The sequence below is a fragment of the Erythrolamprus reginae genome, chromosome 2, assembly GCF_031021105.1.
Source record: "Erythrolamprus reginae isolate rEryReg1 chromosome 2, rEryReg1.hap1, whole genome shotgun sequence".
NCBI classification, from domain to species: domain Eukaryota; kingdom Metazoa; phylum Chordata; class Lepidosauria; order Squamata; family Dipsadidae; genus Erythrolamprus; species Erythrolamprus reginae.
Window position 1 is genome coordinate 333294841 of NC_091951.1, and position 14218 is coordinate 333309058.

A 14218-nucleotide genomic window follows, 5' to 3' on the forward strand; every position below is an offset into this window, starting at 1 on the left:
AGGCATCAAGGAGAAAAACCATTGCAAAGTCTTGAGATAGAAAGTGTTCTGCTCCCCTGGTCAATTATCAGAAATAAAGACCCAAACATACATTGATTCAAAAGCACCCATAGGGAAGAGTCTATTGGTAACACTATTTTTGCAATGCAAGAGTTAACTCAAGGAATGTCATGTTGGCCGGGCTTCTCCAATTAGCAAGAGATAAAGATAGCTAGAGTCATAAATCCCCACTAATGATGTGTCTTTGGTTTGTAACCACACTCACTCAGACCAGAGAATAAAACAGTTCATGCAAAATGCAGGAATTGAAGTCCATGGAAGCAGGAGATATCTCTCAGCTCATCCACGATGGGGAATGTTGTCTGCCACACACCCTTTCCCATCAGCTTGTCCTTATATACTGTCAAGGTGTGGTCAAATGTCCCATAGATCCATTTAACACCAAGAACCCCTTCTAGGGAGATATTCATGCCTTGATCTCATCCTCCTTACCCTTGCATCCAACAGAGGGTCCTGATCCTCAAAATCCCCATCGTCCTCTGACTTACTCAGTTCCATAACTGGGGGTTCTACAGTCTCTGGTGGACCCTCACTCTCTAACTCTTCCTTACTCTCACTCTCAGACTCAGATGGAAAGAACACTGGCCTGCGATGCCAATACTCATCCATCTCCGAAATCCATGACCAGTTGAGCCAGACGTGTACCACTCACAACAGAAAGAAGCATGAGAAACATAAAATAGGTCCACCTTGGTTTTCTTTGGTATAAAACAGGAGAGAAATTTGGACAGGATTTCAAGATTTTGATAATACACTCTACTACAGGGATTGGTTCCTACTGATTTGGACTGGTTCACTTGAACCGGTAGCAACTTGCTGGTGACGTCATGATGATGTCACCTAATCAGATCAGTCCGTACTGGTCCATGGACGCTGCCATCTTTTTTTTTGAAACTTTTTCTATTTTTTTTCTTCTAAGCATGTGCAGAGGTTGAGCTTAATAATAATAAATTAATTTTTTGGGGGGCACCATGTATGCGTGTGCACGCTCACAAGATGTGGGAGGAAGCTAACCGGCAGCAAGGTAAATTAGAACGCACCCCTGCTCTACAATAAAATTGCATTTCTGAACCCTTGCAATCAGTACAGTGGTACCTCTACCCAAGAATGCCTCTACTTAAGAACTTTTCTAGATAAGAACCGGGTATGCAAGATTTTTTTGCCTGTTCTTAAGAACCATTTTCTACTTAAGAACTCGAGCCCGGAAAAACTTCACAGGAAATTTGAGATCAACACGAAGGCCCGGCCAGTTTCCTGCCATTTCCCCTGTAATCCGGCCCATCTCGGGCTTTTCTGGGCTGCCAGAGGAGCCTTTTGGTGGCGCTCCACCTCTTGCCCACCTGAGTTTCTTTCTCTGGCGCAGTGTATGGGAGGCAGCCTTGTGCCAGATGTATGGGAGGCACATGCTCCTCCTCACCACCTCAGAATTCCTTTTTTTTAAAGCCTTAAAGTTTTGAACTTTTTTTAATTCCTCTCCCCTCATCTTCTTCCTTCGGCAGCGACTGTCCTCTTCCTCCTCCCACCCAAATTCCAAGCTTTTATTTCTTTCCTAATGGGTTTGCATGCATCATTTGCTTTTACATTGATTCCTATGGGAAAAATTGCTTCTACTTACAAACTTTTCTACTTAAGAACCTGGTCATGGAACGAATTAAGTTCTTAAGTAGAGGTACCACTGTATTTGGTTCCTTACTGGTAAGAGCCACACTGCGCACCGGTAGGAAAAAAGGCGATGCCTGCGCAGCTCGATGAACAGTAGGAAAAATAACTGAAACTGCTCTTGTGCATGTGTCCTCTCACAAGAGTTTACTTTCTGCACATGCACAGAAGCAAAATCTCGCCCGGACACACCCGCCCGCCTGCCGGTCACCCGGAGCTGCATGTGCATCACATGGGTAGCAACGGGAATGGAAACCCCCGCCTGCTTGCAATATCCCTTTACCTGGCCCATCTCCAAGACCTGATGATAGGAAAACAGTGGTAGACAATTATTGATGGACCTGGAGCCAATTTGGATGAGAGGGAAACAATTGGGGGAATAAGGTGAGGTAGCATTAGTTACTTTGAGTTACATCCTTGCTCCTCCAAAAAGCTTTTGATAAAACCAGTTGCTTAAGCAGATCAGCATTATTTGAAATACAATACATTAATAATCATTAACTAATTAAATTAATTATTAATCAATTAATTAATGAAATCAATTAATCATTAAGACTTGTTAACCTAATCTTGTGAACTTTTTTCACTGGTAATATTGTATTGCAAACTAGGGCATATAAAACCTTTGCTAGACCAATTCTCAAATACAGCTCATCTGTCTGGAACCTGCACTGTATATCAGACATGCTGTCACTGTCCTATGCCATTTCAGATAAATGGTTGCCCTATTTCTTTCTAAAAACCCCAGGGTTTGAGCACCGCAACCTCTGCAGGCAAGCTGTTCGACGGATAGTTTTCAATGATAGGAAATTTCTCTTTAAGTTGGATGTCTCTTTGATAAGGTTTATCCATTACTTCTTGTCCTGCCCTCAGGTGCTTTGGAACTGTAACTTTTATTAATGTTGTGTATTCATTATTTAACTTTAAATTCATTTAACTATAGCATTTGGCATGCCTAAATTCACAGTAGCCCTCTAAAGGAAATCAGATTATTTACATGTTGCCTGCTGAAGGAGGGGGGGGGGGAAAGCTGACAGTCATCATAGAAACATAGAAGTCTGATGGCAGAAAAAGACCTCATGGTCCATCTAGTCTGCCCTTAAACTATTTCCTGTGTTTTATCTTAGGATGGATATATGTTTATCCCAGGCATGTTTAAATTCAGTTACTGTGGATTACCAACCATGTCTGCTGGAAGTTTGTTCCAAGGATCTACTACTCTTTCAGTGAAATAATATTTTCTCACGTTGCTTTTGATCTTTCCCCCAACTAACTTCAGATTGTGTCCCCTTGTTCTTGTGTTCACTTTCCTATTAAAAGCACTTCCCTCCTGGACCTTATTTAACCCTTTAACATATTTAAATGTTTCGATCATGTCCCCCCTTTTCCTTCTGTCTGCCAGACCAGTGTTTCCCAACCTTTTTTGAGCCGTGGCACATTATTCATATTTTCAAAATCCTGGGGAACACTGAACGGGGGTGTGTGGGGTGGCGGCTAAAGAAAAGTTTTGACAAAAAAAAATCTTCCTCCATTTCGCTCTATTTCTCCCTCACTCTTTCCCTCTCTTCCTTCCCTTCTTTCTCTCTCTCCATCCCTCTTTCTTTCTTCCTCTCTTTTTTGCTCTCTTTCTCTCTCCCTTCTTCCCTCCCTATATGTCTTTCTCTCTCCCTTGCTCTCTGCCTCTCTTGCTATCTCTTTCATTCTCTCTCTTTCTTTCTCTCTCTTTCTCTCTCTTGCTATCTCTTTCTCTCTCTCTCTGTCTCTCTTTCTCTGTCTCTCTTTCTCTCTCTCTTGCTAGCTCTCTTTCTTTCTTTCTTTCTCTTTCTCTGTCTCTCTCTCTCTGCCTCTCTTGCTATGTCTCTCTTTCTCTCTCTCTCTCTCTGCCTCTCTTGCTATGTCTCTCTTTCTCTCTCTCTCTTTCTCTCTCTTCCTTTCTTCTCTGCGGAGGCTGGCAAAGGTTTTTCTTATTTTAAATGTTCCGGGTGGCAGGGGCACGCACACACACCCGACATTCCAAATCCTGCCTCAGCTGTGAGAAGAACGCCTGCCCCGCCTGTCCTGCAGCCCTTTCGCTGACAGCCTGGGACAAAAACGCTCGGTGAAGGGACTGCAAGAGGGACCGGGCGGGCGTTAGCAGCCGGATGAGGAGGACGAGAAGCCACCCCCAATCCCCCCCTTCCCTGGGTGCCTTCCAAAGGCCCCTGGAAAAAGGCAGGAGGTAGCAACGAGGCGCGAGGACAAGCAGGCAGCTTGGCGGAGGGGAAGCGCTGACGGGCTCTCCTCCTTCCCCACCCCCGCACTTCTCTCCCGCCCTGGCTTTTGCTTCGCCCCATGATTTCCCCGCAGTTCAAAAGGAGGCAAGAGGTGGCCTGGATGAAATTGCGGGGAAATCATGGGGAGAAGCGAAAGCCAGGGCGGGAGAGAAGCGCGGGGGTGGGGAAGGAGGAGAGCCCCTCAGCGCTTCCCCTCCGCCAAGCTGCCTGCTTGTCCTCGCGCCTCGTTGCTACCTCATGCTGCTCCCACCATGGCTGCGTGCGGTTCCGGTGCCCCTGGCTGAAGGTCGTCCTGTGGCTGGTCTTGGGCTTTACGGTTGCTTCCTGGTTCCCTCTCCTCCCTCCGCCTGTGTCTACCGCCAGCGCCTCATTCCTCGGAGCTGCCGCTTCCTTCCAGGCAGCCCAGCCACGCTGCCGTAGAAAGTGCAGAGGTTATTGCCGCCACCTCTGCCTCCACTCAGGGAGCCACCGTGGTTGAGCTGAGCGAGAGGAAAAGGCGTGGTGACCACGGTGGCTCCCTGAGTGGAGGCAGAAGCGGTGGCAATAACCTCTGTGCTTTCTACGGCAGCGTGGCTGAGCTGGACGGAGGGAAGCGGCAGCTCCCACTCGAGGAACCCACGGCAACGGGAGACGGCTTGGTGGGAGGCGACGGCGGGAGACACAGGCGGTGGGAGGAGAGGGAACCAGGAAGCGACTGTGAAGCCGAAGACCATCCACAGGACGACATTCAGGCAGGGGCGCCAGCAGCGCCCCGCCCAGCTGGAACTTCTCGCGGCACACCTGGCCATGTCTCGCGGCACACTACTGTGCCGCGGCACACCGGTTGGGAAACGCTGCTCCAGACTATACAGATTGAGTTCATTAAGTTTTTCCTGATACGTTTTATGCTTAAGACCTTCCACCATTCTTGTAGCCCATCTTTGGACCCGTTCAATTTTGTCAATATCTTTTTGTAGGTGAGGTCTCCAGAACTGAACACAGTATTCCAAATGTGGTCTCACCAGCGCTCTATATAAGGGGATCACAATCTCCCTCTTCCTGCTTGTTATACCTCTAGCTATGCAGCCAAGCATCCTACTTGCTTTTCCTACTGCCCAACCACACTGCTCACCCATTTTGAGACTGTCAGAAATCACTACCCCTAAATCCTTCTCTTCTGAAGTTTTTGCTAACACAGAACTGCAATACTCAGGTTGAGGATTCCTTTTCCCCAAGTGCATTATTTTACATTTGGAAACATTAAACTGCAGTTTCCATTGCTTTGACCATTTATCTAGTAAAGCTAAATCATTTACCATATTACAGACCCCTCCAGGAATATCAACCCTATTGCACACTTTAGAGTCATTGGCAAATAGGCAAACCTTCTCTACCAAACCTTCCCCTATGTCACTCACAAACATATTAAAAAGAATAGGACCCAGAACAAACCCTTGTGGCACACCGCTTGTAATCTGTCTCTGCTCAGAATACTCGCCATTAACAATAACTTTCTGATGTCTATGCTTCAGCCAGCTTGAAATCCACTGAACTATCCAGGGATTAAGTCCAATCTTCACTAATTTATCTATCAGCTATTTATGTGGAACCGTATCAAAGGCTTTGCTGAAGTCCAGATAGGCAATATCCACGGCACCACCTTGATCCAACACCTTTGTGACTTAGTCAAAGAAATCAATGAGATTAGTGTGACATGATTTGCCTTCAGTAAAGCCATGCTGATTTGGGTCCAATAAGTTATTGTTTTTTAGGTGCTGATTTATCCTCTTTTTGAGTACAGTCTCCATCATTTTAACTACAACTGATGTCAAGCTAATTGGCCTGTAGTTACCAGCTTCTTCTCTACTGCCCTTTTTGTGGATAGGCACAACACTGGCCATTCTCCAATCCTCAGGAACTTCTCCTGTTAACAAGGATTGGTTAAACAAATCAGTCAGGGGGGTAGCAATGACAGATCTGAGTTCTTTAAGAACTCTGGGGTGGATGCCATCTGGACCCATTGCCTTATTTATCTTTAATCGTTCAAGTTCTTCTAAGACATCGGCTTCTAAGATCACTGGAGCTGAATCCGTACAGCTGGAAGCAATGCTATATCCCTCTATAGTATTATTTTGTAAGGTGTCTTTTGAGAAAACTGAACAGAAGTAGCTATTGAAATGGTCAGTGATCTCCTTATTCCCATCAATGCATGTATTATTCCCGGTACTAAGCTTCGTGATGCTGCAGTTTTTCTTCTTCCTATCACTAATATATCTGAACAAGGTTTTATCCCCCTTCTTTACAGATTTGGCAATTTCTTCCTCTTTTGAGGCTTTAGCAGCATGTATTATCTGTTTCGCCTCCTTCTGTCTCATTTTATACACCTCTCTATCAGCTATACTTCCAGACTCTTTATACCTCCTATAGGCAGCTTTTTTTTCATTGACAATAGTCCTTACATCTTTGCTAAACCATAGCGGTTTCTTCTTCCTTTTACCTTTAGTTATTTGCCTTACATACAGTCCTGTGGCTTTTAAGATGGCCTTTTTAAATACAGTCCACTGGGTGCTTGCTCCTGCCATTTTATCCCTCCCCTTTAATTCATTATTTAAATATTCCCCCATTGCATTAAAATTTGTTTTTCTGAAATCCAATACTTTGGTTGCAGTATAGGATTGCTCACAATCAGTTTTACATCAAACCACAAACATAGATGGTCACTGCAACCTAAATTTTCTCCCACCTTGACCTCTTGAACCCAATTCCCATTCGTAAAAACTAAATCTAGAATATTCTCCCCTCTAGTTGGTGTCTTAACCAGCTGTGCCAGAGCTGCTCCTGTAAAGGCCTCTACTATATTCTTACCTTTGCATGTAAGGGCACTGGGGATATTCCAGTCAACATCAGGCATGTTGAAATCACCCATAACCACAATATTTCCCTTTACTGCCATTTGGGTAATTTCATCCACCATCTTGTTGTCCTATTCCTCGGATTGCCCTGGAGGCTTATAGATCACCCCAATTCTAATGACAGAACCATCTTTATTTTGCATGCAAATCCAGAGAGTCTCCAGATCTTTACACGTATTTTGAATTAGTGTTGTTTTTAGACTTTCTTTAACATAAATGGCTACTCCACCTCCCTTTCTCTCTATTCTATCCTTCCTATACAGTGTATATCCTGGTATGAATATTTCCCATTCATTAGAATCCTTAAACCATGTCTCAGTTATGGCAACCAGATCCAAATTATCTCTAGATATTATGGCCATTAACTCACAGAGCTTGTTGCTCAAGCTTCGAGTATTCGTGCACATTACCCGAAGAACATTATTTTCATTATTAGTTTGCCCTTTATCAACAACAACTACATCTATTCTATTTACAGCTCCCTTTTCATAAGCTTCCAGAAACTGATTTATCCTCATTGGTCGGGGACAGAAATCACCCACATCAGTTACATCTCTGTCCCCTTTACCTAGTTTAAATGCCTGTCCAAAAAAGTTCTGAATTCCTCACCGAGCACCTGGGTACCTCTGTATGATGGATGCAAACCATCCCTCTTAAACAACTCCCTATTAGACCACCTACTGACATCATGACTTACATAGCCAAAACCTTCAGCTTTACACCACTGCCTTAACCACACATTAAACTCTCTGATACAAGTTGTTTTATTCTCCTGGCCACAAACCGGTAACACCTCTGAGAAAGTCACTGAATCTGTTATTTTATCCAGCTCCACACTTAGACATTGAAGATCTCTTTTTACTACATTAACATTTCTCTGGCACAAATCATTTGTGCCAAGATGCACCACCACATCATTATTACCTTTAGTCACAGCCTTGACAATGTTTGTAATCCGCCTCCTGTCCCTGCTGGCAGTGGCCCCTGGGAGACATCTCATCAGCTTCACCACATCCTTACTCAGTCCCATCATACACTATCAAGCCATTGTTGTGGTGAAATCAATGGGAAAGCCAGATTCACTTGACAATTTCGTGTTACTAATTCAACTCTACATTGATCCACTTGAGGAAGATTGTGGGATAAATGATTAAGATCAAGATAAAGCCCCAGAAGATAACTTTATTGTTTGGTATTTTTACTGCGAGCACCCCGGCCCACGTTAAAAATGAAAACCTGTTGCCTGCTTCCAAGAAAAAGTGTAGATCTTACCCAAACACATACACAACACATGGCTATAAACATACAGAAATATATTGTTGGGGACAATATGCTGATTCTGTAAACCGCCTAAAACGGGACCGTCTTCTGCCTCATGCATCCCAGTGGCCGGTTTGGTCCCACAGAATTAGCCTTCTCCAGGTCCCATCTGCCAAACAATGTCACTTGGTAGGGCCTAGGGTGAGAGCCTTCTCTGTGGTGGCCCTGGCCCTCTGGAATGAAGTCCCTCCGGAGATATGTACTGCCCCCTCCCTCCTGGTCTGGCGGGCATGGGGACCGTGAGCCACGAGATTGTCCCTGGCCGATAAGAATGATTGAATTGGATTTATGTGGATGACTGCATAAAGGTTTTCTATTTTTATTAATTTTGTATACGTCCTTTAAAAATAATTAGATTTCTCACACATATTGTTTGCATTTACAATTTTGTACGCTGCCCTGAGTCGCTTCGAGAAGGGTGGAATAGAAATTAAATCAAATCAAATCAATCAATCAATGTGTAAATTCTATTCTATTAACAACTGTGCCAAGAAAACTCACTTAGCAACAGAAATTTGGGGCTCAATTGTTGTAAATAGAGGACTACCTGTATTGCTAACTTAGCAACTTGGAAGGCTTTAAGAAATGCTAGATTTGTTTTTTATAATATAGAACTCTTACTGATATTATAATGACCTTTCGGAGTAGAAGGAAAGAGTTTAAGCCACAAGAGGACCACATCTTACCTTAACCAAGAACCGGTGTCCTACTTTCGGGAATCAATCCTGTGGTCACCTCACATTGAAATCTTGGGAAAAGGCAGCTAGCCTTCTATGCCTAAGAAACCCAGGTTGATCATGTTTGATCAAGCAAAGGCTACACCCCAAGCAGTCTAGTAGCCATGGTCACATTGTTTTTACTGCCTTGGTGACGAGAACATTTTTGTTGCAGTTCCTTCTTTTCAACCACAAGCAGCATCCCAACCCAATAACTTCTATAACCAGGACAAAATGCTCCATTTTTATTCCCCTCTTCTCGCGAGTTAAGTATGCATAACCCATCTCCAAGTCCCAGGCTTATGTAATATTCCCACATGGATAAGGCAGAAATCAGAGTATAATCTGAATGATTTAAAACTTATGGGGAAAATCCAGGGTAGCTTGGAATATCAATTAGATTGGGAGTTAAACTTAAAATTTGGAATTAGTAAATATATATGCTATTACCAAGAGAGAGTTTGAAAAAGTTTGAAATCAGCCTGTTTCTTTCTTTGATAATATTTTTTTAAGAAACAATTTTGAATTTGTTTTTAGTATCAGTAGTGTTATTAATTTTGGTAAAATGTATTAAAACTATATATGTAATTGTATTACAAATGAACTTTATTAATGAGATTGACGGGATAGAAATTGGTATATTGGTAAGTTTTAAGGATGGTTATAACACTTATTGATGTTTTTTTATTTTGTTATTGTTCTTTTTTTCTTTTATTACTATATATAATGTATTGCTAAAAGAGAGAAGGAAATAGTTGGCAATTTATTGTGCATACTTTTCTTTTCCTTTAGATTTTAATAGTAGTTAGGTTATACACTACAGTATAAGGGTTTTTAGTTTTCCAGAAAAATATATAGAGGATGGAAGCACACAGGCTTAGTGTTGAAGATAATAAAGATAAGGCTTGAATTAATTACGTGAAGGAATATTAATGATTAAATTAAAATACATGATAATTGGTTTATCTGGATGACAAAATTAAAAAGTTGGCAACATGAAAAAATGATGTATGTTGAAATCAAATAAGTATGAGTTTAGATTTTTTTGCGATTATATACACTGTTCAAAAAAATAAAGGAACACTCAAAGAACACATCCTAGATCTGAATGAATGACATATTCTCATTGAATACTTTGTTCTGTACAAAGCTGAATGTGCTGACAACATGTGAAATTTATTGTCAATCAATGTCGCTTCCTAAGTGGAGAGTTTGATTTCACAGACTTTTGATTTACTTGGAGTATATCGTGTTGTATAATAAACTTTCCCCTTGGTTCTTCTGAAGTATATTAATATAAAGCATTACACAAAAGATGTAGAAATGAAAAACAGGGACCAAAAAAACTTTTTTATTTGCTGAATAAGGAAACTTCTGTAAATGTACAAAGGACTATTACTATGCTATAGCATCCAATTTCCAATGTGTCCACAAGGATAATCGTAATAAATACATGTAACAAAATAAGAATGTTAGGCAAACCTACAAAACTGTTCCTCAAGTGTTACACCTGGCAGTGTTTATTGGCCTCTCTTAAGAGTTATTATGTTTTGTTTGTTTTGCTGGTAAATGCTGCAAAATTTCCCCACTCCCTTGAAGTATTAAAACAGGTGCTGCGTGAAGAAATATGGTCTCAAAATTAATTATTCAAATACCGAGAACGACAGAAGAAAAGAATGAGAAAGATTCAGGAGTTCAAAATTCTGCTCATTGTTCAAACAACAACCACCACCAGAAAAATAAAACGTAAACGAGAGAGCTGTGTAAGTGCTTGGTGAAGGTGGTAGCCCTGAGACACTGAACAATTACTTGCCACTAAATACAGGCCACTGAGGATCTTTGTAGGGGTTAGGTTGTTTATAGTTACGTCATTCCATACACCAAAGACACGAAATGGTTCTTTGCTTTAGGGAAAATACACATTGTTTAGATTTGGGGGATTTATGTTTAACCCATGGAGAGTTGGAGTGATGCATTTATTCATTTTACAAAACTTTAATCAGTGTGGTCTAGTTTTCAAAAAATGTGATATCCACTATCAGTTCTTGAAATACAAGTGCTTATGAAAACACATGTTTACACTAGTTGTGTAAATTTGTTTAATCAATTTAATTCTGCATGTTATACCATCCATTAATTGAATGCTGGGAAATCTATATTTATGTGACATTCTTCCATAAAAGGACATCCTTGGCAAGCTCACACTAGTTTGAAATTTGATCACCCTAGTTTGAAACTGATTCCAGAAAGCAATGTGTAAACATGTCCTTAAAATAGAAGGTAAAAGGTACCACATATTCCTTCTTGCTATCTCAAAATGATATTCTAATACAGTAGTACTTCTAGATACGAGCTGCTCCACATGCAAGTATTCCAAGATACGAGCCACGAGGGGAGAGAAATTTCTTTTCGAGACCCGAGCTCAAATTCGGGATACGAGCCGAGCGTCCACTAGGTTGCGCAAGAGTCCTTGCTTCTGGTTATCTCGGAGGGGAAAAACAAAGTCTAAAGCCATTTGTTCCAGATACGAGTTGTTCGACATACAAGCTCTGTTCTGGAATGAATTAAACTCGTATCTAGAGGTACTACTCTACAGTGTTTCCCAACTGTAGCAACTTAAGGAAGTGTGGGCTTCAACTCCCAGAATTCCCCAACCAGCTTTACAAATTATGGTTGAAGTCCATGCATCTTCAAGGCTGAGAAACACTGCCCTAATACTACTGGTTATCACCATTCACGTTGCTATTATCAACCTGGATATCTATTACAACTATTACTCATTTTTACTAAAATTTAGCAGCCAAATGATTTTTAGGCACCATTGCAATTTGTAGAATCATCCCTATATCATATTCATCTAATGTGACAAACATTTCTGGAAAAAAAGTTTTTTCCCCCTGCCGTAATTGTTTGGAAAAGAAAATAACAACGTATCTAAAATACAGGACAGTTCTACTTCAGCACAGGTTTTCGAGACAGAGTGGACTACTTCCACTAATTTTATTATTTGGGTGGTGGGGTTAAGGGAGAAAAACCAAGAAAGCAATTGCGTAAGTTCTTATTAAAGTCTATTGCAAAAAAGTATTACATAGTAAACACATTTCATTATAAAGGCTTTTCTAAATTGGAGGGCCAGTAAAAATATATCATAGAGAAGATTTTTTTTAAAATTTTCTTTACAAAAGTGAGGTTTGGAACTGTGAGACAAGATAACTCACTGTAAACATCGTGAATTCAATCAGATCCCTTGCTTGCAATTTGAAATACCCTTTCCCCTATTTTCTAAGTTCTATTTCCAATAGAACTGCAAAATTTTGCATAGATAAGTTTGATCTCCTGCCTGATAATGAAACTGAGGTTTTAGCAATTAGCTGTTTCAGAAATATTTACTTGTTTTTAGTATAGGGATGGGGAACCCTGGCTCTTTTATGATTTATGGAGTTTAACTTTCAGAATTCCTGAGTGAGCCATGATGGATCAGGAATTATGGGTGTTGCAGTCCACAAGTCATAAAAGGACTATGGGTCTCTCCCCATCTTTAGTACATGGCTATATTTTATGTTACCTATTTAATACATATGACAAATCTGGTGCTCTCGCAGTCCATAAATTACTTGATAAATAAAAACAAAACACTGCAGCTGGCAAGGTGAAGATGTCTTCCTTAGGATTTAGCTTCTAGGTTATATTGGACATCTGAAGGCCTAAAAATATAAAGAAAGTAATTTTATCCATTTAAAAATAACCAGGAATTGAACAATTACTGTTTGCCTGTAACTTCAAATGGTGCAGCTGCTTATAACTAAAATGGAGAAAGTTTGCCTCAACTCATTATAATCCAAGAAAATACACAACCACTTTCTAATAATATTGAAGGTCAGAGGTTGATCATCCCTGATTTATAATAAACTGTAATCTCTGGAGAATTCTGCATTAATGTCCAAGATGCAAAATTAGCACTTTGGAAAACTTTTTAAGGTGAGTTTCAAATTCTGCAGCAGCAGCTGCACCATCAGGGACCCACAAAAACAGTTTCACCTTTTTTTTGTGATGGGTTTTTACACATTGTTAAAATCTGTTTCAGCACTCTCTGGACATCTTCATCCATTTGGCCCTAGAAAGGAGGAAAAAACAGTAAAGGCAAACAATATTAATAATATTTGAGCAAAGGCACTAAGCCAAATTCTTAATTATTGCCTAATATTACTGCAGTGTTTTAATAAAAGAAATATTGTATTATGATCATCATACTCTAAACCAGTGTTTCCCAACCTTGGCAACTTGAAGATATTTGGACTTCAACTCCCAGAATACCCCAGCCAGCATTCGCTGTACAGTGGAACCTCGACATACGAGCAGCTCTACTTACGAGCTACTCGAGATAAGAGCTGGGAGGGGAGCGACATTTTTGTTCGCCTCCCGAGCTCACATTCGGGATACGAGTGCCAAGGAGCTGTCTCCTGAAGCCGAACGCTAACTTCCGCGTTCGGCTTCAGGAGACAGCTCCTTGGCGCTCGTATCCCGCGCGCCGCTTCGCAGCTGTCTCCTGAAGCCGAACGCTAACTTCCGCGTTCGGCGGCAGCGGTTTTTTTTGTTGTTGCACGGATTAATTGACTTTACATTGTTTCCTATGGGAAACAATGTTTCGTCATACGAGCGTTCCGACTTACGAGCCTCCTTCCGGAACCAATTAGTCTCGTAAGTCGGGATTCTACTGTATTCTGATTGATTTCCATTTCCTGCACCATCCATTGTTAACAATAGTATGCAAATATAATCACCACAAGAGAACAGTTGTAACTCAGGATTGAACTATGGAGTCCTGGGTACTCGGTGAGATTGGTTGTTTTCTTGGCAGATGCTTCAGTACCCAACTAGGTAATAGTTTCAGTGCAACAGGGTTTGCTGTTGTAGACATTCATGTAGAAAGAATAACTGTACCCTGATTGAAGTTTGCCTGCATAAACTGAATATGTTACGTAATTGGGTAATGAAATGTCTACAAAAAGAAAACCAATCAATCTCACAGAGCACCGACAACTCCACAAATGCAAATCCACTGCTTTCTTTAACCAGCTGATGGCTTTGAAATAAATGTAAGGGGAAGCGAAGGAAAGCGCCTCTCACCTGCACAGCATAAAGCAGGTGTGTTCTGTAAACAGAAACTATCTCCTGATGTTGCTTCTTTGTTTCCTGTAAAGAAAGAAGATCAATCAACAAGCGAACAAGCATGCAGTAGCGTTCTGATGGAGCGTTGGTGTAGTTTTCTAACAAGATAATGTAAAACAGAAAGTGATAC

General features: G+C 41.3%; 2 protein-coding genes across 14 annotated transcripts in view; both read right to left on the reverse strand.

The window, feature by feature from the left end:
- TTC23L (tetratricopeptide repeat domain 23 like) overlaps positions 1-9028 on the reverse strand; it is a 31285-nt gene extending 22257 nt beyond the window's left edge. For 3 of the 8 annotated variants that reach the window (XM_070743467.1, XM_070743470.1, XM_070743465.1), the window contains exon 1: positions 8890-9010. The gene's annotated coding sequence lies outside the window, so the exon portion shown is untranslated. Of the gene's footprint in view, positions 1-8889 lie in introns of all 8 variants that reach the window. The other 5 variants (XM_070743466.1, XM_070743473.1, XM_070743468.1 and 2 more) reach the window with 5 other exon arrangements.
- A 1220-nt stretch (positions 9029-10248) lies between these two features.
- RAI14 (retinoic acid induced 14) overlaps positions 10249-14218 on the reverse strand; it is a 193476-nt gene continuing 189506 nt past the window's right edge. For all 6 annotated transcript variants that reach the window (XM_070743458.1, XM_070743454.1, XM_070743456.1 and 3 more), the window contains 3 exons: positions 14047-14112; positions 12958-13033; positions 10249-12623 (listed from right to left, as the gene is read on the reverse strand). In XM_070743458.1, the coding sequence (XP_070599559.1) occupies positions 12598-12623; positions 12958-13033; positions 14047-14112 (168 nt within the window). In that variant the 3' untranslated portion in view covers positions 10249-12597. The remainder of the gene's footprint in view (positions 12624-12957; positions 13034-14046; positions 14113-14218) is intronic.